Here is a 27164-nt window from a genome sequence, read left to right as displayed (position 1 = left end):
AAATGTAAATCTTATAATCACTTTAAAAATTATCCTACGTTAAATAGAAAATTATGATAACCAAGGTATAAATCATTAGCCCTAAATCATATGAGAAACAATAAACCTCAAATAGGACTCAGAAATTGTCAGACGTCAATCAACTTTCAGAGTCCACAGGCAAGTACACATGATGTATCTGTGACCATACATTACCATATAAAATACAACTAATGTATTAAAGGAAAGAAAATTTTTGTTTCAGCCACTCATTTTGTGAAATTGTTTATAGAAATATTCCCGTGCTTCCCATAGTTTTATAACATAGAATAATTATTTGTTATCAACCAGTGTCTCTCTATGCCCACAATTTGGTTACGCTACAAATTACAAACTCAAGAGCACATACCCCTCCTTTCAAGCTCTGAAATTTGTGTTTGCCCCAAAATACTAATCATAATTCCTTAAAATGGAGACTTAAAGGTTTCATGTCCCAAAACAAGCCTTCACAAAATAGCAATCCCTCTTGTCCTTAAAGTTTTGTAAATCCAAAATCATGCCTTCAAGTGAGTTCTCAACAGGTACAAACTTTTCTTTCACAAACCTTTCCCATTTTGTTAATTCAACTTCCCCTCACAAAACCCAATTTGCAGCTTGCTGGCATGACTAAGCTATGCCTCTGGCATCATGATTTATCTTCCTACCACTGGATTTGTAATTTAGGCGTCAGCAGTTGAAATCATGATCAAAAGTGAAAAGTTGCCTAGAGCTTTCAAGCAGTCATGATAATTATGTACATTACTAAACTGCTCAATCATACCTAGACCAACAATCCTGTCACCATTTACAAGTCCGATGATCTTGAGACTCTTCCCCACCAAGAGAGAAAATTGCCTGCCAGTAAATGATATGCCCATCATTCAGTTATATGTCAGCTCAACTTTACAAAAGGTCATCTTCTCGGGGAAGCTTAGCAGAACCTCTCTGGTGCAAATTAATTATTTAGCTACCCACCTAAATCCTAAGATAAAGTGACTAGTGATGTGCACTTGGGAAGAAAGTCACAACACTTAGACAAGGGTATTCAAAATAATGCCAAAATGGACCTTTTCCAGTTTGTATAGTCTTGTTTAAGACAACATGTCTCCTGCTTCATGGTAAGTGTTCACATTTCTTTACATAGCTTGTGCTTGTGTGTGACAGATCAAATCGGTTTAGAGATAACTCCAAGCTCATTATACATGATGTTGATGTTGCTAATAGTCTCCTGTTAGTGTTGTTCCAGGAGATTATGGCAACCTACTGTTCTCCCAGCATGGAGGCTTCTAAACATACTCACACACTCCTATCCATCATTTTGAAGGATCTGCCTGATATATGGGTGACCTACTGCAAATAAACTGATATTGGGAGTTCATGGTTACTGGCTCATAGGTTACAGAGTATGAAATCCAGTATCTAAGGTCCTAGAAAGGTCTTAGAAGTGATAGAGTGATAGGATATAAGGTCACAAAGAAAACTTGATTTTGTCTGTGTCTTCCTTACACAATTGTTGCCCATAAAACATTTCTAGAAATATCACTGAGTATATATAAGGAAAGAATGATGATCTCTTTATTACCATTATGATTCCCGATAATATGTTTTAAGTTTAAGGACAAGCTATCTGACCAAATTCCAAATATGTATGATTAAGTAAATGTCTCTACCTTATGTTAGGTTTAATTATCAAATACTTTACACATGGTTTTATAATTAAATTATTATTATTGTTAATAATATAATGACTAAGACTTACTGAGCTCTGAATATGCATCCATCACATACTGTGTTAAATGCTTTATTTGCATTATCAACATGCTGTGAGAAGTGCCATTATTGTACTTACTTCACATATACAAAAACTCTAAACTATGGAGTCTAACTGGTTGACTAGAGCTTCAAAATTACGTTTTTTAATTATTTAACTGTTTGTTTATTTGTTTTAATGAAGGGTCTAGGCCAGTGGTCGGCAAACTGCGGCTCGCGAGCCACATGCGGCTCTTTGGCCCTTGAGTGTGGCTCTTCCACAAAATACCACGTGCGGGTGCGCACATACAGTGCGATTGAAACTTCATGGCCCATGCGCAGAAGTCGGTATTTTGTGAGTAGATATTGTGAGTTTGATTCCAAACCAACCAAATGAGCTATAATCTTTTTGTCAGTGCAGTGTCTGGCATTCAACTTATAAAAAATAAAATGAAATAAAAAACTCAACCTCTGTGAAGCTTAATGAAACAAAGAACAATAAAAATGAGATATGCCTGTAAACCATGGAGAGAGAGAGAGAGAGAGAGAGAGAGAGAGAGAGAGAGAGAGAACCACTTCTGGGATGACAGTATGAAGAGCTCTGTAGACCATTCCCTAGTGAAGCAAGCAGAAGTGGTGAAGCTATTAAAATAAAACAACATCTAAAGTATCTGGAAATTTTCCTAAAGGAATATAGCAAATGAAGAAACATCTATTCATGAAAGAGTACTAAAACTCCATAAAAACAGCAAGAGTCAATGGCATTTGAAAAATGAACTATTTCCTCCCTCCCAGAACTCCTCCCCTCAGCTCAGCTAGAGTGGTATTCCATTCCAGATGGGTGTGGCCAAGAAGTTTGTGTTCCCTCCCTCCTCAGCTTCCAAAGATTACCATAGCTCTGTGGGAGGGGCAGGCCACCAGCATTCCTCATTCTTTCCAATTCCAAGATAAGTGTCTGAATTGTGTGTTAGTACAATTGATAGGCTGAAGTAATCCTTTCTTCCACCCATCCTTCCTCCTCTCATTGGACAGAAGTGCAACATATCAAGAATATGGTGTCCTGCCTGGGCCGCAAGGCTCAGTGGTTGAGCTTTGACCTATGAACCAGAAGGTCACCTTTCCATTCCAGGTCAGGACAGATGCCCAGGTTGCAGGTTTGATCCCCAGTGTGGACATGCAGGAGGCAGCCAATCAATGAATCTCTCTCATCATTGATGCTTCTATCTCTCCCTCTCCCTTTCTCTCTGAAATCAATAAAAACATTTTTTTTAAAGAAAAGGTTGTCCTTATCACTCTTGACCCAGCTCATTCACAGGAAAGGTTCCACACTTCCTTTTTTTCTCGGCATCCTGCAGGAGTAATGCACAAAGGCTGGTCTCCAACCTACAGTTGTGACCTCTCTTTATACCACATATAATTCTCCTAAACAGTTCACACTATCTCTGCTAGTTTAACCTGGCTGGCCACACTAAGTCATTTCACCTCATGGGAGAGTTATACCAAATGACCTCTGACATTTTAGGCTTCCATATAATTTTGTTCAATGTGTTGTTTAGGTTATTCTTAGTATATTTCTGCTCTTCACTTAGCTTGTAGTCATATAAGACTTGCAAATCTCAGCTCATTTTATTTTCACTAGGAAAAATTGGTATCCACTTTATTTGGTACATATGTGGGTCTAAACGTATTCCTAATCATTTTATTCCTCATCACCATGCTTAACTTATTCATATATAATTACTGTATCCAGTTCAACTAATTTTTCATTCATGTCCTCAACTCAGGTAACCAAGCCATGTCTTTTTTTCTCTATATTGACATCTTGCCTTGATCTGACCATACAAGTCTGCCTGAACTCCTAATTTCAGCCTGCATCTTCCCACAGCCATCTAAATTCCAATTTTAACAAACCTGGCATTGAAAATACTGGCAACTGTCTGTGCAAAATGAATAGAATTTTGACCATAAAACCACATATTTTCTATTTCCTTGCCAGGATAATTAATGCTTTACAACTTGTCAAAGGTACACATTTTTAATCCGTGAGGCTCCCCCCGCCCCTTGACTGCTCCTCGAAGCTTTGCTGCCACCCGGAAGCTCGCCGCTGGATGCTCCCAGAAACTCCCCCCACCCAGCCACTGCTCCGAGAGGAGTTTCACATTACACTAAGAACAAAATGCAAATTCCAAATCATGTCCTACAGGGTCAGTTTATGCTCCAACATTTCCTACCACTTCACTCCTTCACTCATTGCTCTACAGCCTTTGAAAACTTTACTGTTTGATTCATGATGAATTTTGTTGACTACCTGTCAGCAAGTGAACAAAAATGTTCTGTGTTTGCTCCTGTTGCATATCTTTGGTATTCACTATTGCTTCTGTTTAGAATGAACTTTTTCCAGATTTTTAAAAAATCTACTTCTTGAAATTACCTCTATGACTTAAGAGGCTATCCAAAAGCAAAAACAGCACCAACTAAAAACATTCTACCCATTGATTCTGTAATACTGAAAGTAGTAAATATCCTCCTCCTTCTACAAATAGAAATTGCAAAGGTAATGTAACCTCTTTGTTGGTTACAAAGTAGGGTACAAATTTAAAAGGCCTTACACTTACATGCTTTCAATGAATATCAAATTTGTTTTTCAGAAAATATTTAACTTTTTAAATTAAAAACACAGCTTACTTAATACCCATTCCAATTCAAGTATCACATTCCATATATATTTAAATATATGAGCAAATAAATATTTGTTATTTGCATAAAATAGTAGAATATGCATTTACATTCATATATACAGGAAAACAGATTATCATGAACTCTTCATATATTAATGCAAGTTCACTTCTTTTTTTAAATTTGCAATTCCCAGAGATGCAGGCATCTAAATTAAATATAACCATGGGTTTGAATAGAAATTTTAATAATTTGTCATTGAACATTCATTTATAGATGGTATTGCATAATCACATGGCAACATGAACTAAGTGTTCTCATTTCAAGATAACCTCAAACTGCATCTAGAGCTTTTCCTTGATTCAAAACATCTGGTTGCAACATCATTTCTCTTTTTCTTGAACTTCTTAAGGTTTCTTCACGAAAGAAGCATGTCTGATGTAAGCCATGTTAGCCACTGACATTTTCCATTCTCTTCTTCATAATTCCTACCTCATTCTACTGTGAGGAAACCTGGTTTGATTTTATGACAAAACTGTGCAATGGGGAAGTGTGATACCAGGCACAGAAAGAGAGTATGGAAGACATGGGTCTCCAATCCATGCTCATGTGTTACTTGATACTCTGCCTCAGATACTTTCCTGACCCTGTGCTCTCCCAGCCTAACACCTGATGGAGAGTTTTCCTCTAAATTTGTCGGACATCATCAGAAATTTTGTAGAGAGGAAAGAATTGCACAAGAGAGTTTTCAAGAAAACCTTCCAATCACATCCAAAAGATGTCAATATGATTCTATTTTCCCTCTTATTAAGCAAAATATTATAAACTATAAATGAAATGTAGGAAGATAACAGAACTAATAGCATGCATCAATAAAGTTTAAATATTTTATCGCAATCATACTAAACCTGACTTATTCAAGGTAGGATGGCATAAAGTCTGCATGCTAAGTTGTCAAGTTTCAGATAATTCTTATTTTCAGGGCATGAAAGTACAGATTTGGCGAAGCATAAACAACATAAAACTAAAACCGAAGAATATAATCAAAAATTAAAGTAAGTGCACAAATGAACTTCATTATATGCAAGATTCGATGTGAGGCATCAATTTAGTCAAGTATATGTTCTTATCTAATTGAGAATATGTCAGCAGTGTAATCATTCAGGTGGTGATCATAACAAAATGTGATAAATACTATTCCGATCCCACCAGCTGTAATTCAGAACACAAACATTAAATTCAAACAGAACTCAGTATCAGATGCAGGTAAAGTTCAAAGGGATACAAGCTCATCAATAACAGTTAATTAATGCCATATTAAAAATACATACAGATGTGGATTTAGGATCATTATGCAAAATTTGAAATGAGTGTATATATGTAAACCCAAAGCCTGAACCTTATCATTGGAGAATGAGTTTAAATTGAAAAAAATTTTCCTTAAAAGCACTTGGTACTGAAAGGAAAGGTGGACCAAAAAACAAATAATGATAACAAAAAAAAAAACCTCTAAAAGCAACACAAACAAAAATAAGCAAAGCTATTGTTGTATAAACCCCATGCATGCTGTAGAATGAGACTCTCTCCAATTAGCTTCTGTAGATCGTCTCATCTCAGACAATTAGAGCTAGTTGCACAAAAATTGTCTCATTCAGAACATGCTTTGAGAGGGTTTACAAGATCCCAATGGAGCTTCCAAACTTGCTTTGTTTTCCTAATTGAAAACTTAGAAGGTAATAACCCCCTCTCAATCCAAAGAAAGCCGGAAACCCTAGGATACAAAGCAGTTTTCAGAGAAATTTAAAATAAAATCATGTATCATTAAAAATTGAACAAAACAAACCAAGCACGTCTTCCAAAGAAGCGAAACATGCCTTTGAAACAAACAGTAAGTCACCACTGTTCATTGCAGAGGGGCATGTCAGTTACAGAGTGGCAGAATGAATGTGCAAGTTGCCAAATTGAACTAATTCATGTTCTGAATTAAAATAAAACACCCACAATGTTGTAGGCCACTTCTATTCACCAGCATTCCTAGGGTTTGCTGTGATCTGCCTTGAGAGACATGGAGGCATACAGCAGCTGTTTGGCTCATGCCCCACTCTTGGCAGGCACGCTTCAATGCAGGATTCCTTTCTTGCATCTAGTCCTCCTTCACTCCTTCATGTAATGACCTACACATGCACATATGTGACAAAAATTATGAAGATAGGGAAGAGGATAACGCTGTGCAATCCCCATTACAATGAAGTAATGGAAAAGCTGCCCTTTTGAGCAAAAGAACTGCCACCTCAACATCTACTTCCCAGGGTAGCTACAGTGCTTCTGGCTTCGGCTATTGCAAATCCAGCAGAGAACATATACAATAGCCATGAATGGTCAGGTCATCCTGAGAGCTAAAGATAAAATTTAATTCTCCCTTTCCAGAGAAATGTAAACTCTGATAAAAGTATTTATTTCATGTAAGTTAAATTCATTCATTTGCTCATGTAACCATTCATCACAATGCTATGTGTAAGGCCCTGAATGAGGGCTTATAAAGGTTATGAAGTTAAACTATATAGAGATCATTCCTCAAGGAGCTTCCAATACTGGAGAAGCGTTATCACATGCACATAAATTTCCACAGGAAAATATAGTGTTGTGATGAGATTCATCAACATTCTTAATCTAGAAATCAAATACAAATATGTACAGAGCACTGATTATGCAATGACTCTTTTAAACACAGTGATTCTAAAAGACCTACATAAACATGTATAACTTTAAAAAATATATTTTATTGCTTTTAGAGAGGAAAGGAGAGGAGGAGGAGGAGGAGAGGAGGAAAGGAGGGAGGGGGGAGAGGGGGAGAGAGAGAGAGAGAGAGAGAGAGAGAAGCATCAATGATGAGAGAGAATCATTGATTGGTTGCCTCCTGCACACCCCCTATTGGGGATAAAGCCTGCAACCCAGGCATGTGCCCTGACCAAGAATTGAACTGGGAACTCCTGGTTCATAGGTCAACATTCAACCACTGACCCACACCAGCCTGGCTGTATAAGATATTTTTATACTCAATGAGCTTATACTATTAAGTTGGGTAAATAAAACACAGGTTTTAAAAATATGCAGAAATCACATTCCTCATGATTTTTGACTCCTCAGCAACTGGCACATAGTGGTTCAATGATAAATGTGTTTTGTGAATTAATAGGTAACTCTATGTATATTTATATGAATGCATGTGTATATGTATATGCACATAGGTATGTGTATCTCATACATTACACCATATTTCAAAATAAGCCTGACATCTTTCAAAATGCCACTCCCTATGTTTGTTTGAGGCATTTCTCTGAAATTAACAAAGGAAGACCCAATGATGCAATCTTTCATTATAAGCACACATGATAGAAGAAACTTGAAAGACATCTAAGAAGTAAAAATTTACTTTAGGAAAATGCTCCGGGTGAGAAATCAACTGCAAGAGAGGGATTTAGCCCTGAGACTTTTATGTCAGATGTACAGTGGGCCACTCTGAACCCAAACCACAAAGGACAAATCATACTGAAAATCTAAACATGTATTTGTCCAGGAATAAAGCAGAGGAGAAATGCCACATTAGCTATTACCGCTCAGCAGAATTTTAAAATTAATAAAAGCAACTGGAATCACCTTTCACTTTTCCCTCTTTGCACTGTATAATTAGCAACTAATTTTTATTAATTCTCTATTGTAATCCCTTTCTTTCTATTTCTAATGCAATTGCCTCAATCCATGACTTCCTTGCTTGGACTATTGGTCTCATTTCCCGCCCTCTGGTCTCAGGGCTCTTTCCAACCCATTTGGTCAGGCTGTCCTGCTATACACCTGCTTAAATTTCTTCAGTGGTTCCCGATTTCCTATATGGTCACATTTCTTGTTACATTATACAAATCCCTATGTAATGTGGCTCCCATCTATTTTTTCCACCTTTTCTCCTGAGACATTCCTTCCTCCTGTCACCCATACTGTGCCTAAATGTACATGTATTTAAGCCATATTCAACTCTTTCATCTAAAAGCTACTCTAGCCTAGCCGGTGTGGCTCAGTGGTTGAGCATCGACCTATGAACCAAGAGGTCACAGTTTGATTCCTGGTAAGGGCATATGCCTGCATTGAAGGCTTGATCCACAGGAGGCAGCTTATCAATTATTCCCTCTCATCATTGATGTTTCTATCTCTCTCTCCCTCTCCCTTCTTCTCTGCAATCAATAAAAATATAATTAAAAAATAAAAATTAAAGCTACTCTAGTGTACTTCTAGGATAGAAAGAATGCCCCCAAAAGGTTTCCCTGTGCTAATTTCTGGAACATGTATGTTACCTTTCAGGGGTGAGAAACCTTTTTTTCTTCCAAGGGCCATTTGGATATTTTTAACATCATTAGCAGGCAAATAAAATTATCAACTTAAAAATGTGCTGACTATATTTGATCAAACTAACTAACTCACCCCTAATGCTTTGGCAGGACCAGACCAAATTATTTCTCAGGCCTTATATGGCCCGAGGGCCAGGGGTTCCCCACCCTGCCTTACATGGCAAAAAGGACTTTCCAGATGTGATTAAGGATCTTGAGATTAATCTAGATTAACCTTGTGGACTTTAAGTGTAATAACAAGGATCCTTATAAGAGATAAGCAGGACAGTCAGCATTAGAGAAGATGTAATAATGAAAGAAAAGATCATAGAGAGAGCTTGGAAGATGGTATGCCTCTGGATTTGAGTTCAGGAAGAGCCACAAGCCAAGAAATGCAAGTGACTTCTAGAAACTGGAGAAGGCAAGGAAACAGATTATCCCCTGGAGCCTCCTAAAAGAATGCATCCCTGCTGAAACCTTGATTTCAGGATGTCTGACCACCAAAACTCTAAGAAACATTTGTGTTGTTTTAAGCCACTGCGTTTGTAGCAATTTTTACAACAGCAATAGGAAAATAATATACTACACTGTATCCTGTATCTCTTATTTATTTTTGTTTTTCAAAATTTAACAGTAGAGATGGTAGATAGTTCATCTTTTCAATTCCATGGAGAATTCTTTCCAATTGCTTGTTTATAGTATGTTTTGTTTAATAATATTTGCTAAATATAAAAGAGTAACTAGAACTGACTAGAAAATATGACTGGACAATGCCTATTGCACCACCGGTTTCAAAGTAATAACAGATACATGGGTTTTATAATGCAAAACAATCATGCAGTTGCCCTGTCAGGGTAGCTCAGTTAGAGTGTTGTCCTAATATGCCAAGGTTGCAGGTTCAATTCCCAGTCAGGGCACATACACAAAGTAACCAACGAATGCATAAATAAGCAGAACAACAAATCGGTGCCTCTTTTCTCTAAAATCAATCAATAAGTTATTTAAAGTTTTATTTAAATAAAAAATGCAGCTACCAAAAAACAAAACAACACTCCATAATTTTCCAAAACAATAATTACCAAAGCTATGGGGAAATAATATAAACAACTTTCAGAATATAACTCATGGATCTGGAAAACAAAGAAGGAAGTGACAAAGCCTAAAAAGATAAATCATTTCACTTTGTTTCTTTTACTACAACTTCCCATAATTCTGTTTTTAAATAAGGAATCCAAAAGTCAAATCTCTATAAAACTTTTACCCTTTAACCTACAAATATTTTAACCTTTTTCATATCCAGGTATAGCTTATGTCAGTCAATATTATTGAGCACTTAGTACAGTAGGAATTGAATAAATGCTTGTTAATCATTGTATACAGAATCTATTAATGTGTCCTTTGGGAAGATGCAGGAGCTTCCATGTGACATTAGGTCAGAAGTGCAAAAAAAAAAAAACCCTAAAAGAAACTCACATAAACAAATACAGCTGTACACATTATACATATGTAAGTACACATAAGTGGAAATAATTGAAGACTCTGTTCAGTTTGGAAAGACTGTTAGTATGTTAGTATGTGTGTGTATATGTGTGTGTATCTGTATCGTATGCCATGTATTTGAAAAGATATAACAGCTGAGACCCTCTAGAAATTTTTCTTCTTTGAAAAACCAAATATTGCCAACCAAGAATTTTTCTTCAACTTGCACCTCATTCTTTTGAGATATGCAAATAATGGCAATTGCTTTCCAAGGTAACTTTGCTTGGTGACTAATGCTTTACATTAGTTTGATTATCTTCAGGATCCCTCACTTCATAATCCAGGCCCAGTCCTTTGGCAGGAAAATCTAAGTGGTTTAGCACAGATCGATCCTCACTTACTCTTCATTTCCATATTTTTACCAGCAGCCCTTCCTCAGAGTAGTGAACAAATGAAAAAATCTTTAATGACTTTTTCTCCTATTGATGCTTGAATCATTACAATGAATACTTTTAATGGCACCAGCATAACAAAGAAGGAATTTTAAAAATACTTTATAACATGAATGGACTAGTCTACATAATTTAAATTCCATTAATACAGGGCTACAAACTGACATGATGATTCTATCATAAAAAATAACATTTTTGTCTCTTTAAAAAATGTCAGTGAAAATTTCTATTGTAAATTTTTTAAAGAATAGAAACATATACTTTTAAAGACATAGGCCAATAATTTGGAGACAATGGTTGGAAAATATTAGGATCAATTGAAATAATTTCTGAACAGTAATTCATGTTTATTTTCTCACTGCTTTTTGTATTTATTACTGTATTTTCATCAACTCTGAAAAGCCACCAGATGGCATTAAAGAGTCCAATTACTTTATAGAACATATTTCTAGGAAAAATCCTCTTTTCAAGTCGAAGTTGCTCTTTTTTTCTCATATGCTAATATGTTGAATAAAAGAAATTAATTCATCAGAGTATAGAGATCTTTCCTCATCATTGATAAAAAATAATTCCTTTATCTTTCACAACAAATTTATGTGACATGGGAAATATGCTTGTAGAGATCAAAATAAAATATCAATGATAGAACTTTACTGAAATCAAGTTAGCTATATGAATTGGGAAATATTTTAGTACGTTAGTAAAATATAAGTGAGAATTGAATAGTATTTAGGATACCCACAAGAGACTTAGTGAAATTTTTTAAATAAATGTTTATATATAACCCTCAGAGATTTTAAAACTTGGCAAAGTTATCTATTGTCATTGCCGTGGGCAACGTTTTCCATGCAAGGCAACACTCTAGATGTCTTAAGAGACTATAATTCTATAAAAGGAAATTTGTTATAAAAAAGCAAAAACGGGCTAAAACACAATTTAGTATTTTGAACTATCAAACCTAATTTCACTTAGACACCTCACCATGTGCAAGGAAAAGTACCTTATTTTTACTTTAGGCTTGTAACTGGATAGCATGTGTTTTTAAATAAGACTAATATACACATATGTTTAAAAGATCAAACCTCTGTTTTAAACTGATAACACCCTCTGCTCTGTGGTGTTGGGACAAACTGTGCAGCATAAAGTTCATTGTAGTCAATGTTGGGCCTCAAGTAATCTGACTACAAACTTCAGCCATCTCAATATGTTTGATCAATTTGCAAATATGGAAAATATTTTTCAGAAGAAAGTGTCACTTTGCATACTGAGTATTCATTGAAGGTCTTCAATAAATGCTTATGAGATTAACAAAAGGATAAACTTCTATTTCTACTGACAATGTTGTAGTTCAAAACTTTTGCTTTATGGAAAGGGAAACTGAGGTCCTGAAATGTTCAAGGACTTGCCCCAGTCAATAAGGCTTATGAGGCGCTGGATTGAAACCCAATTTTCTTAATTTCCTATTCTATGGGTTTCATAATACTCACACCAGAACAACCTGAACCACTTCTGGAAAAATAATGGTGTGTTTTTACTAATCATCACTGTAGATAAAAGTTTACATGTCAATATTAGTTGTCTGTAGAAATATCCTGCCAATTTATGATAGTCAACATGAGGATTAGCCATGGCAAATTTTAATACACTGTAAGTCACCTCTCCCATCTGTTTGTATGAAGGGAACAAAAATTGAATCAGTATTCCCCTACCTTCAGGAGATTAGTTTATAGCAAATATATTTTAAATCTAGGTAAAAGAATTTTTAATTGGCAAAAGCTTTATCCTTTCTACAGTACAATTATTCTCATTATCATGGATGACCAAGAATTTTACCTAAGTAAAAAATAATAAAAGTATTAATTTCTAAGAGTTAAGCAAACTTTAAAAAATAAACAGCCCAGCCCTAGCTGGCTTGGCTCAGTGTATAAAGCATTGGCCTATGGATTGAAGGGTCCTGGGTTCAATTCCAGCAAGGACACATGCCCAGATTGCAGGCTCGATACCCAGTGGGGGGGGGGGGCAGGAGGCAGCCAATCGCATCATTGATGTTTCTATCTCTCTCTCCCTCTCCTTTCCTCTCTGAAATCAATAAAAAAGAAATATATTTAAAAATAAATAAACGGCCCTTACACTGATGTTGTATAATATATACTTTAAAAAATCTGACTTCTTTCAGATATCTAATGATATCACATTGGATTATCCAAGTAAACCCTAAATCCAATAATCTGTCTCTCTTTTTAGAACCTCACCCGATATTATGTTTTTACTGATTTTAGAAAGAAAGAGGTAGGGAAAGAGAGACATAAATATTGATATGAGAGAGAAACTTTGGTTGGTTGCCTCCTGTATGTGCCCCAACCAGGGAACAAACCTGAAACTCTTCAATGCATGGGATGATGCTCTATCCAACTGAGCCACACTGACCAGGGCCAATGACAAGAGCGTTTATAAGAGAAGAGGGAGATTAGAGTCACAGAGAAGGCCACATGAAGATGGAGGCAGAGATTGGAATGATGCAGATACAAGCCAATGAACACCTGAAGCCAACAGAAGCTGGAAGAGGCAAGGAAGGATTCTCCCAAAGAGCCTTCATAGGGAGCATGGCCTTGCCAACACCTTGATATTGGACTTAAGGCCTCCAGAACTGGCAGAGAATAGATTTCTCTTGTTTTAAGTCACACAGTTTGTAGTGATTTGTTACTGCAGCCACAGGAAATGAATGCAACTCCACACCAATGAATCCATCAGCTCAATATTTCCAGTGATTGCCACAGTTCATACATTCAAAACTGAATTCATTCCATCTCCTCTGCCTGAACAAACCACTAGCCCTCTTCTCTCTGCAACTGGCAAAGCCATCAATATAACTTCTCTTCAAATTATTTCACAATCCATCTCCAAACATTTATTTCATCCCAGTATTCTTATTCAGAAACAGGTTTTCAGGCCCTTTGATTACTTTTCTGGCTCTTAATATAGCTGATATATTTATTGAGTCCCAGACTGGTCACTCTGAAATTCACTACAGTCTTTCCTACAGGGAATTTATCTGTCCAAAAAACAGATCTGACCATGTTACTCTCATATGTGAACCTTTATACTAGTAGCTTGACTGTGTGTGACTTTCCTTCGCTGTAAAGACAGCTTTACTGATGAACTGATAAAAACATTTGTGAAGCACTATCGCATATACACCAAGGAGTTTCATCTTTATGGTGTATAGAAGACACCATAATGAATAGATTTGCCAAGTCAGAGCCCCAACATCACAGACCAAATTTTCTACTAAAAGGATTTGCAAAGTAATTAAATACCTCAGTCAAACTTTTTTTTTCCTGCAAGATAAAATTTAAAATTCCTTGCAAAACATGAAACCCTTCACACTCTTTGCCCAATCTCCATTTTGGGTTTCATCTTACTCACAAAGACCTACCTACTGTTCTCTTTAAATAAGTGGGTCTTTCAAGTTTCTGTTCTTTGTGGACCTTTATCATAATTGATGGAAGAATTATTTTTCCCACCTCCTTTTTTCAAACATCCCCATCTAATCATCAAACTCAATGGATTCTAACTTATAGTTGGTCTGTCCTGTGTCTTCCCTTTTCTCACTACTGTTACTTTGAATGAGAAAATCATTGTTATCAGAGATTTTTTTGTTGGCAGGAGCACAAACCCCTTCAGGATAGCACAAGGGCCGAAACCGGTTTGGCTCAGTGGATAGAGCGTCGGCCTGCGGACTGAAGGGCCCCAGGTTTGATTCCGGTCAAGGGCATGTACCTTGGTTGCTGGCACATCCCCAGTAGGGAGTGTGTAAGAGGCAGCTGAATCGATGTTTCTCTCTCATCGATGTTTCTAACTCTCTATCACTCTCATTCTCACTTCCTCTCTGTAAAAAATCAATAAAATATAAATTTAAAAAAAACAACCCAAAGCATCCTTAGAATGTTTCTTCGTTTTTCTTCCCTGCCTCCCTTACCTCCGCTTTCTCCAACTCCTCTCTCTCTTTTTAAATCATGTACCACAGATCACAGGGTCCCCCCAGCAAACATTTTCAACTTCCTTGATCTTATCTCTCCCATTTCTACCTAGCTCCTCTCTAGTCTCTAGTCCAAATTCAGTCTGTTTGTTTGACTGATTTAGCCAATTATTAATTGTGATAGGAAGAATAATGCACTTATCTCCCCAAAGATGTCCACATCATAATTGCTGGAATACATGACTATGTTACATTACATGTCAAAGGGGGCTTTACAGATTTAATTATTTTAAGGATCTTGAGATGGGAAGAATTTTCCTGGATCATCTAGGCAAGTCCAATGTAACCACAGGGCCCTTGTAAAGGAAAGAGGGAGGTGGGAAAGTCACAGCCAGAGAAGGAGATGTGACAACAGAATCAAAGTTTGGAGTGATAGGGGACAGTGAGCCAAAGAATGCAGCCAGTCACTAGAAGCTGGAAAAGGCACTGAACAGATTCTCTCCTAGAGTCTGCATTAAAAAAAAAAAATAACACAGCCCTACCAACCTATTTCAGATATCTGATTTCCAGAAGTGCAAGATAAATATTTTGTGTTACATTAAGCCACTAAAATTTCGGAATTTTATTAAAGCCGTGATAGGATACTATTACAACAGTGCCCCTAATTTCCAAGCCACTTTATAGATTACCCTCACGACAATAGTAAGACTGCCCATGGATCGGGGTTTCATCCTCTGGTCCAGCAGTGATCACCTCTGTGCTGTCTCTAGAATGAATATCAATTACTTAACATAATTAAAATGTCCACCAATGTCTGGCTCCGTACCACAGCCCTCTACCCCCTCAACCCTTCCATTAAATATAGAGAAGAATATACCTTTTATTACCCCCATGATACACTGACACCGCTATATTTATTAACTTGAAAAATTCCCCTCCCTATTGAATCCTATTCCACTTGCAAGATGCATCCATATTGACTTTTTTCTTCTCCAGGTAAATTAACCATGAACAAGGCATTAGTCTGCACAATTAATGTTAATCTATAAAAGTGTACTGACAACTAAAATGGAACAAGTAAGTTTATGGTGAAATTTGTAGTTATATTAAATGCTTATTAAACAATGATGTTAGATAATTTTATTTCATCAGGAGTAAGTTCTATCTGTTTGTTATACTTATTCTAATTAAATACATCACTTCAAATAAATATTAAAATTATTCTAGATCTAATGTCACAATTTATTTTAAAAAAACTAGATAAATAGAAGAGAGGAATTTTTTTCCAAAAAGATATTAAAGTGCATTTTATTTTCACTTCAAAAAGTAAAAGAACAAAGCCTTAGAATTTTGGTCTTGTAAGCTATCCCAACGGAGAACCTCTTCATATTTCATGACATTTTTGACAAACTGAGAATAAACACCTGGTAACATAATAAAAGGCAGATGCTGGGGGACTAGGATGTCTCTTAATCATATGGAATTAGGCTCATTGACTTCCAGGAATGCCCAAGAGAGTGGATGCACATAAATCACATTGGCATGAGATGGAAGCACCCCACTAGCCTTTCTCACTCCTATTCAGTTAAATCTCACTTTCTTTACAAACTAGCATAATTTTTGTAGTTAAATAAATGATGATACAGAAATAACAAACATGAAGATTAGAACCTAAAGCACCCTTATATATTGGTAATTAAAGAAAAACTATTTTTAGTAACATTTCCTAATGCTTACAAGTCTTTACAGACATACTATTAGACATATAATAAACAAGCACTTCAATACTTATTTAATAATAGACATTTTTCCTAATGGCTAAAGTAAATTATTCTTCTAACAATTCAAATTATTTCCTTCTTATCTTATTCTTCAGAAATAACAAACACAAAATCAGAACCTAAACTACCTTATCTTTTATAAATTATTTGGGCTCAGAGTTACGAGTTTGGGATACCTCTTGAGAGCCTTGCCTTCCTCTTGCTGTTGAAAAGAACTACATCTAAATCATTTTACACAAACAGGTGTCCATCGTCAGGTTCTAGAAGGAAGAAAATATCAACCCCCGTGGTAACTCTTTAACTCTCTAATAGCTGCCTTTTTAGGTAGCTTTTATGTATCTTAAACACTTCTAGAATAAGAGATACTCTTGATTTATGTAATACAGCCACTTATTTTTTGCAATATTCTCTAATAATTTAAATACTTTTTTCCTATACTGAAATAATTTATTTATTGTGCATCAGTAACCATGAATGACACCCTTTTCATGGTGATCTGTGTTGAACAATTAAAACCAAAATATGTGCATAATGATAGTACTTCTTTAAAGCAGCAGTAAACAGAGTAAAATTCAACATAGTAATATTTAAAGAATAATTTTTTTCTCCTTCTAACAAGTTTTGAATTGCATTTCAAGTTCATGAAGGCACTCATGCTTTACCTTCATATAAACCCTTAGTATCTTTAGATACTGCTTATTCCTAGTTTATATCTTTTGCTTCAGTAGCCTCATATTATACATTATACTAATTTCCATTTATGAAATTTTTTTTCTTAAATGCCTATTTTATTTTACTTTTATTTATCTAATAAGGTGTTGGTTTTGTAGCATCCTCACTCAGTAACCCAGCCTGAACATTAAAGCCATTCACTCATTCATTCATGTACTCATTACCTCATTTAGACATTTCGTGGAATCCTGACTCTGAAACACACATCATATTTGGCACTGCAGAGGTTATAAGCATATATAAATTAGGGTCCTTGCATTCACCATCTTATATTCTAGGGATGGATATGAGATCAAAGAGAAACAGACAAAGGGTCTTGATTTCTTTCTCTTCCCTTATCTGTACATCTAGGGCCCTCTACCTTCATTTCTTGTCAGTGTCCCAACCAAACTCTTGGGCCAAATCACAACCCACACTTTAGTTCCCCAAAAGTACTATGCTCACACTTTATACATAATAGGCTCTCAGAATTTATGTATACTTTGTACATAAATTCTCTTAGCTACACAAAATAAAAAAAATATTTCATAGCCATTATTAACAGAGACTATATTATCCACTAGGAAAGACCTTGCAAACACATAGCATTCCATGAGCTTTAACCCTTCAAACAATGTAATGACACTATTTTTAGTTTAAAAAGTTCTACAAAGGCACAATGGAAATAGTCAACATAGATTCTTTAATTTGCATACAAAAACACTAATTAAGAAGAAGAATGAAGGAAGAATGGAAGAGATAAAGAAGAGGAGAGGCAGACAGTAGAAGAAGAGGAGAAAAGGAAGGAAGGAAGGAAGGAAGGAAGGAAGGAAGGAAGGAAGGAAGGAAGGAAGGAAGGAAGGAGCAAAGAAACCAATAAGAACATTAAGCTAAACTTTCTTAACTGTTTGTGATACAAAAACTCTCCAGGCAAGCATTTGTTTTACATGTGGTTTTTGTACAGAATTCTACTAACGAAAGCAACTCAAATGTTTACTTACTGAATTGCTACAACACTTCACACACTGGAGAATAGGTAATATTGCTAGTCTTTGCCTTTTTCTTCCAGTGCTACTTATAGAAAATAAATATATAAGTATAAAATTGTTTCAAGATAAAATCTATTTTATCACAAAGGCTTAATATTTGCTCCCATAGATTAAAGACCTTGATTCTAAATTTATGCAAAATTTGAGAACATTACCTGAGACTAGAGTTACAGATTCAATCCTTAATTTTTATAATCATGTATATACCTGAAGTGATATTTAAAACAAATCATTATAAAGTTTAAATTTTTAATATTTCAAACAAGAATGTTATGATGATTTAACTGCCTTATTAATTTATTCCTTAAATTTAAAGCAATGAGTGTATAAGTCAATATGATAAAAAAATAACATTTCCAGTTTGTGTATCAAGTGCTCCTATTGCTTTCAAATTAGTTCTGTTAATAAGAAAAAAAATACCTACTTCTAAATTTTTTATGGAATGACTATATATGTTTATCTGAAGTAAACACTATACACAATTAACATGCCATAAAAATTCAACATTACTATGTGCATTATAATGAGAGTTAATGTGCTCTTGGTTATTAAAATGTCTAATGCTGGTTTTATAATGGTCACAGTAAATTAAAAATAATCTTCTAGAAAAAAATATGAAAAGCATTGCATTTTGAACCAGGTTTAGTGATGTTTCAAAAAATGGTTTATAAAATTGAAAATAAAAAGAGAATTAAATGATAAGAAGAAGGATAAGTAGCCCTCTTATTTAATATGCAATCAAAAATTGATTTTTACTTCCTGGCCTTGATGCCCCTGGTTTTATAGGTTAGGCTGGGCATGAAGATTGAGCCATTAATCTCATAAAATGCCAAGTGCACTCCTCTTCTACTTGATCAATGGAGATCAGTAACAATGCTCTTTGCAAGCTACATGTCTGCTTCTCTAAATAAAGGTGCCATGGTAACAGGCATCAGCTACAATGAGTGCAAGCTATAATAGTATATGGGTAAAGCACTATTATTTATTCCCAAATTCACATTTAATATTCAAAAATCAAACAAACAACCCATTCGGTGTGGCTTCGTGGCTGAGCATCGACCCAGGTACCAAGAGGTCACCAGTTTGATTCTCTGTCAGGGCACACACTCAGGTTGTGGGTTCAATCCCCTGTAAGGGTGTGCAGGAGGCAGACAACTGATGATGTTTTTCTCTCATTGATGTTTCTGTCTCTCTATCCCTTGACCTTCCTCCCTCTCTCTAAAAATCAATAAAAACATATTTTTAAAAATCAAACATTCATCCAGCTTAGTCTTAACATAGATACTGAGGGAAGTTATCTTAATTAATATTATACAGAAAATTAACCAAATCAAACATGTCACTAAAATCTCAGTACCTGCGTTGTCATTTTTACATTTTGATACAGAAAGCCATAGGTTTGGGAGGTATATGACAACAGTATTCATAAATAGAAGAGAACAAAGTCTCAGAACTTCTGTCAAACTTAGGGAAGCATTTTATTACCACCATCCTAAAATAATTATATCATTAAAATAAAAAATTAAATTTGAGACAGGTCACTGACTTTTCTCAAGTCTCTGGAGCAGAAGGAGATTATGAATGTTTCAACTGTCCCACATTTCTAGCGCTGCTCCCATTCTTCTCAAACATACAAAATAAGTCCCAATTTAATAAAATATTTCCCCAAATTAGAGTTTGTATAGAATGGATCTGTCACCACTAATATTTGATGATGGGAAAAAGTTACATTTGCATTTTTCTAAATAAATCACATATTTGACATACACAAAAAGAATGAGGAAAAACAATTGTATGTAATCAAGTATAATAACCAGAAAAATGAGGTTTTTAAGAGTCAATCAACATACCTATTTTGGATAGTTTGTGTTACAATACTTGTACTGATAAGTGTTTCTCTTCTATGTGGACAGTATCTCAAAAATCCATGTTAAGTACTTTTAATGTAAATTACTATATTCTAGAAAATATCACTGTTGTAGAAATTATCAGCTTTCATCACAATTTACTCCCCTTCTACCTTCCCATGAGTGTGCTCAACTTTCCTTGCAAGTAGCAGACAAAGAAATCAAGATATCTGCTATTTGCCAGTAATCCATTCAAATTACAAAAAAAAAAACCAAAAACACTATATCATAATTCTGCCCTAGGGTTTCCTGTCATTCAAAATGATCCACCAAGAGGAACAGATAAAATAATGCCTAAACATAGAAACACTATTTTTTCACATGGCCTACATCCATATCAATGGCAGATACATCAGATAGACCGCAACAAAAAAGTTCTAGAGCCAATAGCCTCCGTAAAACTCCTTTTACTCTTAACCCTGCACCATCTCCCTGTATGTGCAAAAAGTATTTCTCAATCCCTCCCCAGACTTGCTCTCTACTTCCCTTGTATGTGATCGTTTTGATTATATAATCAATGTGAGTTCAGAGCCTCGTGACCTAAAGGACTGAAAATCATTGCTACTGCTCCGTCTCAACCCTTTCATTCTGTCTCCTTGCTGAATTCCAGATACTTTTGTTTGTGCAATTCTTAATATCCCGATACTTTGCAGCTGCTTTCTTGCATACTACCTCTTGATTTTCCCTCACTGTCTCTCTGGAACTTATAGATAAAACATTCTGGTTCTAGAACTAAACACAATGCATTTTTCCTTCCACTGTATTCAAAAACTTCAGCTTCAAAAATTCTGTAACCCGACATTAAATATGATTATTTTCAATAACTTTTTGTACAAGATACACCTTCATGTTAACAACAGTATTTATTCAATTGCCTTGTACATTCATTAACTCCAAGTTCAGCAGTAAACTGAACACCAAGATGTGTGATAACATGTAAAGTTTCAACTTTATTCCCTTTAGCAGCTCCTTAAATATCATCATTCTACTTTACCTCTAGATTGCCTATACAGTGGTTGGCAAACTCATTAGTCAACAGAGCCAATTATCAATAGTACAATGATTGAAATTTCTTTTGAGAGACAAACTTTTTAAACTTAAACTACATAGGTAAGTACATTGTTATTAAGTTAATTAGGGTACTCCTAAGGCTTAGGAAGAGCCACACTCAAGGGGCCAAAGAGCCGTATGTGGCTCAAGGGCCGCGGTTTGCCGACCACGGGAACATATTAGCATGTTTCCCTACGACATTTTCTTCAATAACGCTTGTGCTTTCTTTAAATACTTGCAAAATAATTCAGCAAATCAACTGAAGTGCAACCCTAAAAAGACTCTGATAATCACAGATAACATTAAAACAGTAGCAGTCAAAGTCAACATGAAAAAAATCATATTTCCACATAAAAATTAAAATGGCAAGCTTTATAAAAAATGTTGAAATTCATGTAATAATATAAACAAACTGCAAGCTTTTCGATGGAAGCCATTCCAATTCAGAGTAATTAATGAAATAAGCCACCTTTTTTTCAACCTATTCCCAGCTATCTAATTTCCTATGAGTATGCTCTACTCGTTTAAAGAGACAGCCACAATATTTACACAATATGAATTCCCATTAATTCTCGATCCCTCCACAAATGGCACATGTGTAAATGTAACATCATCACTTCAAGCCTTAAAAGTGAGAAGAAAGGAAGGAACGCTGCTTACCAGAACCTCTTTTGGTTACAACCTTCAAACTCTGAGTAAAAGTAGCATATAGGAGAATCAAGTGAGGAATCGGAGGTTTCATCTTTCAGCTCTTAAAGGCTGTTCCCTATAGCAAAGATAAAAAAAGAAAAATATACATTTTTAAAAATAAATATCAATATTATATTTTTGTTAGACCTCTCATCATGCACAATTGGGGCAATGAATTTCACCAAAGGGTAGAATATGAACAGGATCTGCATATTCTATGTTCCCATATACTGTGGTTCCTAAGTTAAATCAAAACCAGTAATGCTAAAATTATATCTCTATAGGACCTCTAAAATGTTTTTTTAAATCTTATAGTCATTTAAGGTTTAAAATTTCTCTTTATTTAGAGGATCTAATTGTATTTAAATAAATGGAAACAATGCCTTCAAAATTACTATTTCACTAACAATTTATTTTTAATATAAATTGCCAAATACTGACACCTTAATGTTCTATGCTGCAATAAAACCTGCTTTTATTCAGTATCACTCTTTCCAATGGAGAATAAATCATAAAATCTATGTCTCTAAAGATTTAATTATAATTTTACAATTCTCTTTCAAAAAACTCTAAAAGATACTTCAGGAAAATTTAAGACCGTGTCTCTCTATGGACAGAAAGTACACTGTCTATGAAGCTATAGGAAGATACATCATTTCTTCCCCTAACAAGGCTCTCAGAAGGATACTAGAAGGGACACTAGCTTAGTGTTTGGATTTCAAAAGGGGATACTATTTCATTTGAAATTAACTGAAATGAGCATTGTCTTCTGCATAAAAACATCCCTCTTTGTTTGTTAAAAGACTGAGATAGTAGAGCTGAAAGACTGAATTTCAAAAGGTAGCAAGTCAGAACACAGTTCAAACATACTGTCAATCCATGACAGTACAAGTTTCTTTGCAAGAAAATTGACGACTGATCATATTCAGCTTTCCATCACTATGACTTTATTAAAGATGAGGAAGTTGAAATGGTGATTTGACAGTCACACATTTTTGCTCTGCTAGAGCCTCAGATACTTCTGAATATTTTTAAATGATTAATCCAGTCACATTAATAAAAGTCTGTTAAAACACATTTTAATTCACAAAACAAAATCAAAATCCATTCACCTGCAGTAAAGTGTTACCATCATCATTGTAGTCAGAAAGTTAGTGAATTAGTACATTTTCAAGCACTGAGGATAAGCTATTTTAATTCCCTTTCCTTTAAATGATGATAACCTGCTTCAGTTTTCTAATCAAGGACCCTGAGTTCACATAAAGACATAAATGAAAACTAGTCTGAAAGGCCGAATCATCAGCCACATCTGCCAAACTGCCACACTGAAGTGCAAGCCTGAGTCATGGATTCCTAAAACCCAATCCCATTTCCCATCCATTGCACTAACTGGAGCTGCAGGAAATCTTCAAATTGACATCTTCAGCCTTCAGGTTAGCAGTGAGAATCGGTTCTTCTCTTAGCGTGAGTTTAATCAGTGCTGCCCAAGAAACTCCAGGGTGCAACCACACACTATAAGACGTTCCAGCTTAACTATCTTATTTCTGGACTCTTTAATACATACAAACATGCATACATACATACACACACACACACACACACACACACACACACAAACATATATTTTATCTCAGAGAGGAAGGGATAGGGAGAGAGAGACAGAAACATCAATGATGAGAGAGAATCATTGACTGGCTGCCTCCTGCACACCCCACACTGGGGATGGAATCTGAAACCCGGGCATGTTCCCTGACTGGGAATCCAACCTTGACCTCCTGAAAGAAAGTCATTGGTCGACACTCAGCCACTGAGCCAAAACTTCCAGGCTTATTACTTTACTCTTGTTCAAAATACTATTTCTTTACTTGTTTCATTTCTATAAGGCATGCAGGCTAGTTTGTAATTCCATTTCTTAAAATTAAATTGGTTTGGAAAGCATCAATTTGGTAACATCAAGATCCATAATTGAATCTCTTCCAACTTTGTGTATCAGGGAAAACAAAAAGGAATTACATAGCATTTCACAGATTTAATGCCTTGGTCAATCTACAATCATCTCTACAAATCTCCTTGAGGAAACGTATTGTATTTTATATTAAAAGACAGATAGGTTAAATATGTCTAGTCATAGACATCCGGCCTTTACTTCACTTGTCACATAATTAAAATTCTTACCCAGATATCTAAATGGAAACTATATAAACATTTACTGAGGTTCCCATGTGCTTTCTTAGTGTCACATACTAATCCATACTATCAATGACATAATTTCAAGAAGCTTTCATTTCTAGGTGAATGGACTTGAAATAATATGCCTAATTCCTGTTAAGAATACCATACACCAATTGGCTTCACATAAACCACTACTAAATCTTATGCAAAATGACAATATCACAGTGGTTATATGCAATTAGTATGTCTGGATTCTTATTTTTTTAATCCTCACTCAAGGATATGTTTTTATTTATTTTAAAATATATTTTATTGATCTTTTACAGAATGGAAGGGAGAGGGATAGAGAGTTAGAAACATCAATGAGAGAGAAACATCGATCAGCTGCCTCCTGCACACCCCCTAACTGGGGATGTACCTGCAACCAAGGTACATGCCCTTGACCGGAATCGAACCTGGGACCCTTCAGTCCGCAGGCCGATGCTCTATCCACTGAGCCAAACTGGTTAGGGCTTATTTTAAAGAGAGAAAAAAGGAAGAGGGAGTGAGGGAGGGAGAGAGAGAGATATGTGAGAGGGAAACATTGATTGGTTGCTTCCCATATGCACCCCAAGTTTTGCCATCTATGACCTGTGTGATTTGGGCAAATAACCACTCTGGGACTAGCTCCTTCATTTACAAAATACTAGTAAATATTATTGCAGTACATATACCACAGTGCCTAGAACAGCATTGGCATCAAGAACAAAGTAAATAAATGAAAGCTACCATTATGGTTTTTACTTATTACAGGTGATTATTGTTACCATTATTATTGTTATTATTAACACTATTATAAACTCAACTCACATTGCCTCACCTATGAATCTCTCTGTGTGTGTGCATATATCAACTCTTTTTACATTCTACCCCACACTGTTAGCTTATGTGTTTAATTATGTCTTTCTATTCTACCAGACTTGAAGTCCCTCCAAGATAAATGTGTGTTTTATTCATCTTTTTATATTCAATGCTCAATAAATGTTTGTTGTAAGAAATGAATGGATTAAAAACTGAATGTGGCTGCTATTATATGCAGTTGAATTTTGGCATTCAAACTCATCATTTGATAAACACTTAAGCATATACTTTCAAGAGGCTGTGGGATGGAGCAGTAGGGACACAGAGATAATGTAATGCTCTCTAACAAAGAAGGCTCACATGCCAATAAAGGAGACAAATGCTTACCTACTTAATTAGACTGACCCTGTTGCCATATGGTGAGTATAATATGCTGAGGGAGTAGAGGGAGATATCATTAATTCTGGTCCAGGTTGGGTCAGGTGAAGTATTAGGGAAAGTCCTTCAGAAGATGCAATTCAGCTTGGTCATAAAGGAAAGACTTTCAAAGGGAAATAAAATTATGGGGCTAGGACAAAGGATGAGTGAAATTGTTGCTCTGGTAAGAGGAATAATATCCACTGCCAAACATGTCCATGTCTGAATTTCTGGATCCTGTGAATGTTATCTTACATGGCAAAGGGACTTTGCAAATGTGGTCTAAGTTAAGGATTTTGAGATGGGAGATTATGATTTGCATGAGCCCAATATAATCACAAACATCCATATAAAAAGGTGGTAGCAGAGTCAGCTTCAGAGAGAGAGTAAAGTAAGTTTGAAAGCAAAGGTCTGAGAGTAAAGTGATGCACTTTATTATTTATTATTTTTAAATTTTATTTGTTAATCCTCACCCAAGGATATTTTTCCATTGATTTTTAGAGAGAGTGGAAGGGAGGGGGAGAGACACAGAGAGAAACAACCATGTGAGAGAGACACATCAATAGGTTGCTTCCCACAGGAGCCCCAAGTTCCAACCAGGGCCAGGGATCGAACCTGCAACCAGGGCACGTGCCCTTGACCAGAATCAAACAAAATTATATTTGGGGCATGAAAATTTTAGATTGCCAGGACCCTTCAGTCCAAGGGCCAATGCTCTATCCATTGAGCCAAACAGGCTAGAGCGAGTGATGCACTTTAAATGGGGAGGAACAGGACATGTGCCAAGGATGTTTGTAGCCTCACAGCGGTTCTCAACCTGTGGGTCGCGACCATCGGAAAACACATGTAGCATATCAGATATTTACCTTACGATTCATAACAGTAGCAAAATTACAGTTATGAAGTAGCAACGAAAATAATTTTATGGTTGGGGGTCACCACAACACGAGGAACTGTATTAAAGGGTCGCAGCATTAAGAAGGTTGAGAACCACTGCAAGCTGGAAAGGTAAGGAAGCAGATCCTCCCCTAGATCCTCCAGAAGAAATACAGGGATGTCAATGCCTTGATTTTTAGCCAAGTGAATCCAATGCATTTGGGACTTTGACAACCAGAACTTTAAAAGTGAAATTTTAAGTTGTTTTAAGCCACTCAGTTTTTGGTAATTGATTACAACAGTACCTATGACAGTAAGAAGGTGAAATGGCAAGTTTCAGGACTGAAGTGTAAATAGACCACACAGGGTGAGGGCTTAGTGACAGAAGTTGAAAATGTCAGTGTAGGATTGTTAATAGTAAGATATGCTAAGTACAAACTTGGGACTTTTCCCTACAATGTTTTTCACTCATATTCTTTTTTTTATTAAGGTATTACATATGTGTCCTTATCCCCCCCATCGCCCCCCCCCCCCAGCAATCATGCCCTCACCCTCAACCCCTGCTGTCTGCATCCATTGGTTATGCTTATATGCATGCACACAAGCCCTTTGGTTGATCTCTCCCCCTTACCCCCACCCTCCACTACTCACTCATATTCTAACTCCATCATCCAATAATATTTTATGCCTCTTCACTGTCTTTACCTTTTTCTAATCATCGAAAAAATACGTGTCTTGAATACATTTCCTCAGAATACACATAACTCCCCTGGAGATTCTGATCCGCCCCCTTTCACACACTCCAAAGATTATTTGCAGTATAGACAAATAAAGAACCGGTGGAAGCTTATAGATGAATAATATGAACTGTTTTAGTAAGCAAAGTTTGAAGGTGCAAGAAACTGCTTAGCAGCCAGTGGTATGTAGACAGATGAGAAA

The 27164-nt window shown here is 35.8% G+C and overlaps 1 protein-coding gene across 1 annotated transcript in view; it reads right to left on the bottom strand.

The window, feature by feature from the left end:
* IL1RAPL1 (interleukin 1 receptor accessory protein like 1) overlaps positions 1–27164 on the bottom strand; it is a 1338708-nt gene that overhangs the window by 1118416 nt on the left and 193128 nt on the right. Inside the window, exon 2 of the mRNA XM_006085649.3 lies at positions 21891–21996. Coding sequence (XP_006085711.1) covers positions 21891–21972 — 82 coding nt within the window. The 5' untranslated portion in view covers positions 21973–21996. The remainder of the gene's footprint in view (positions 1–21890; positions 21997–27164) is intronic.

This window comes from Myotis lucifugus, unplaced genomic scaffold (genome assembly GCF_000147115.1).
Source record: "Myotis lucifugus unplaced genomic scaffold, Myoluc2.0 scaffold_20, whole genome shotgun sequence".
Lineage (NCBI taxonomy): Eukaryota > Metazoa > Chordata > Mammalia > Chiroptera > Vespertilionidae > Myotis > Myotis lucifugus.
This window is presented reverse-complemented; position numbering and strand designations above follow the sequence as displayed.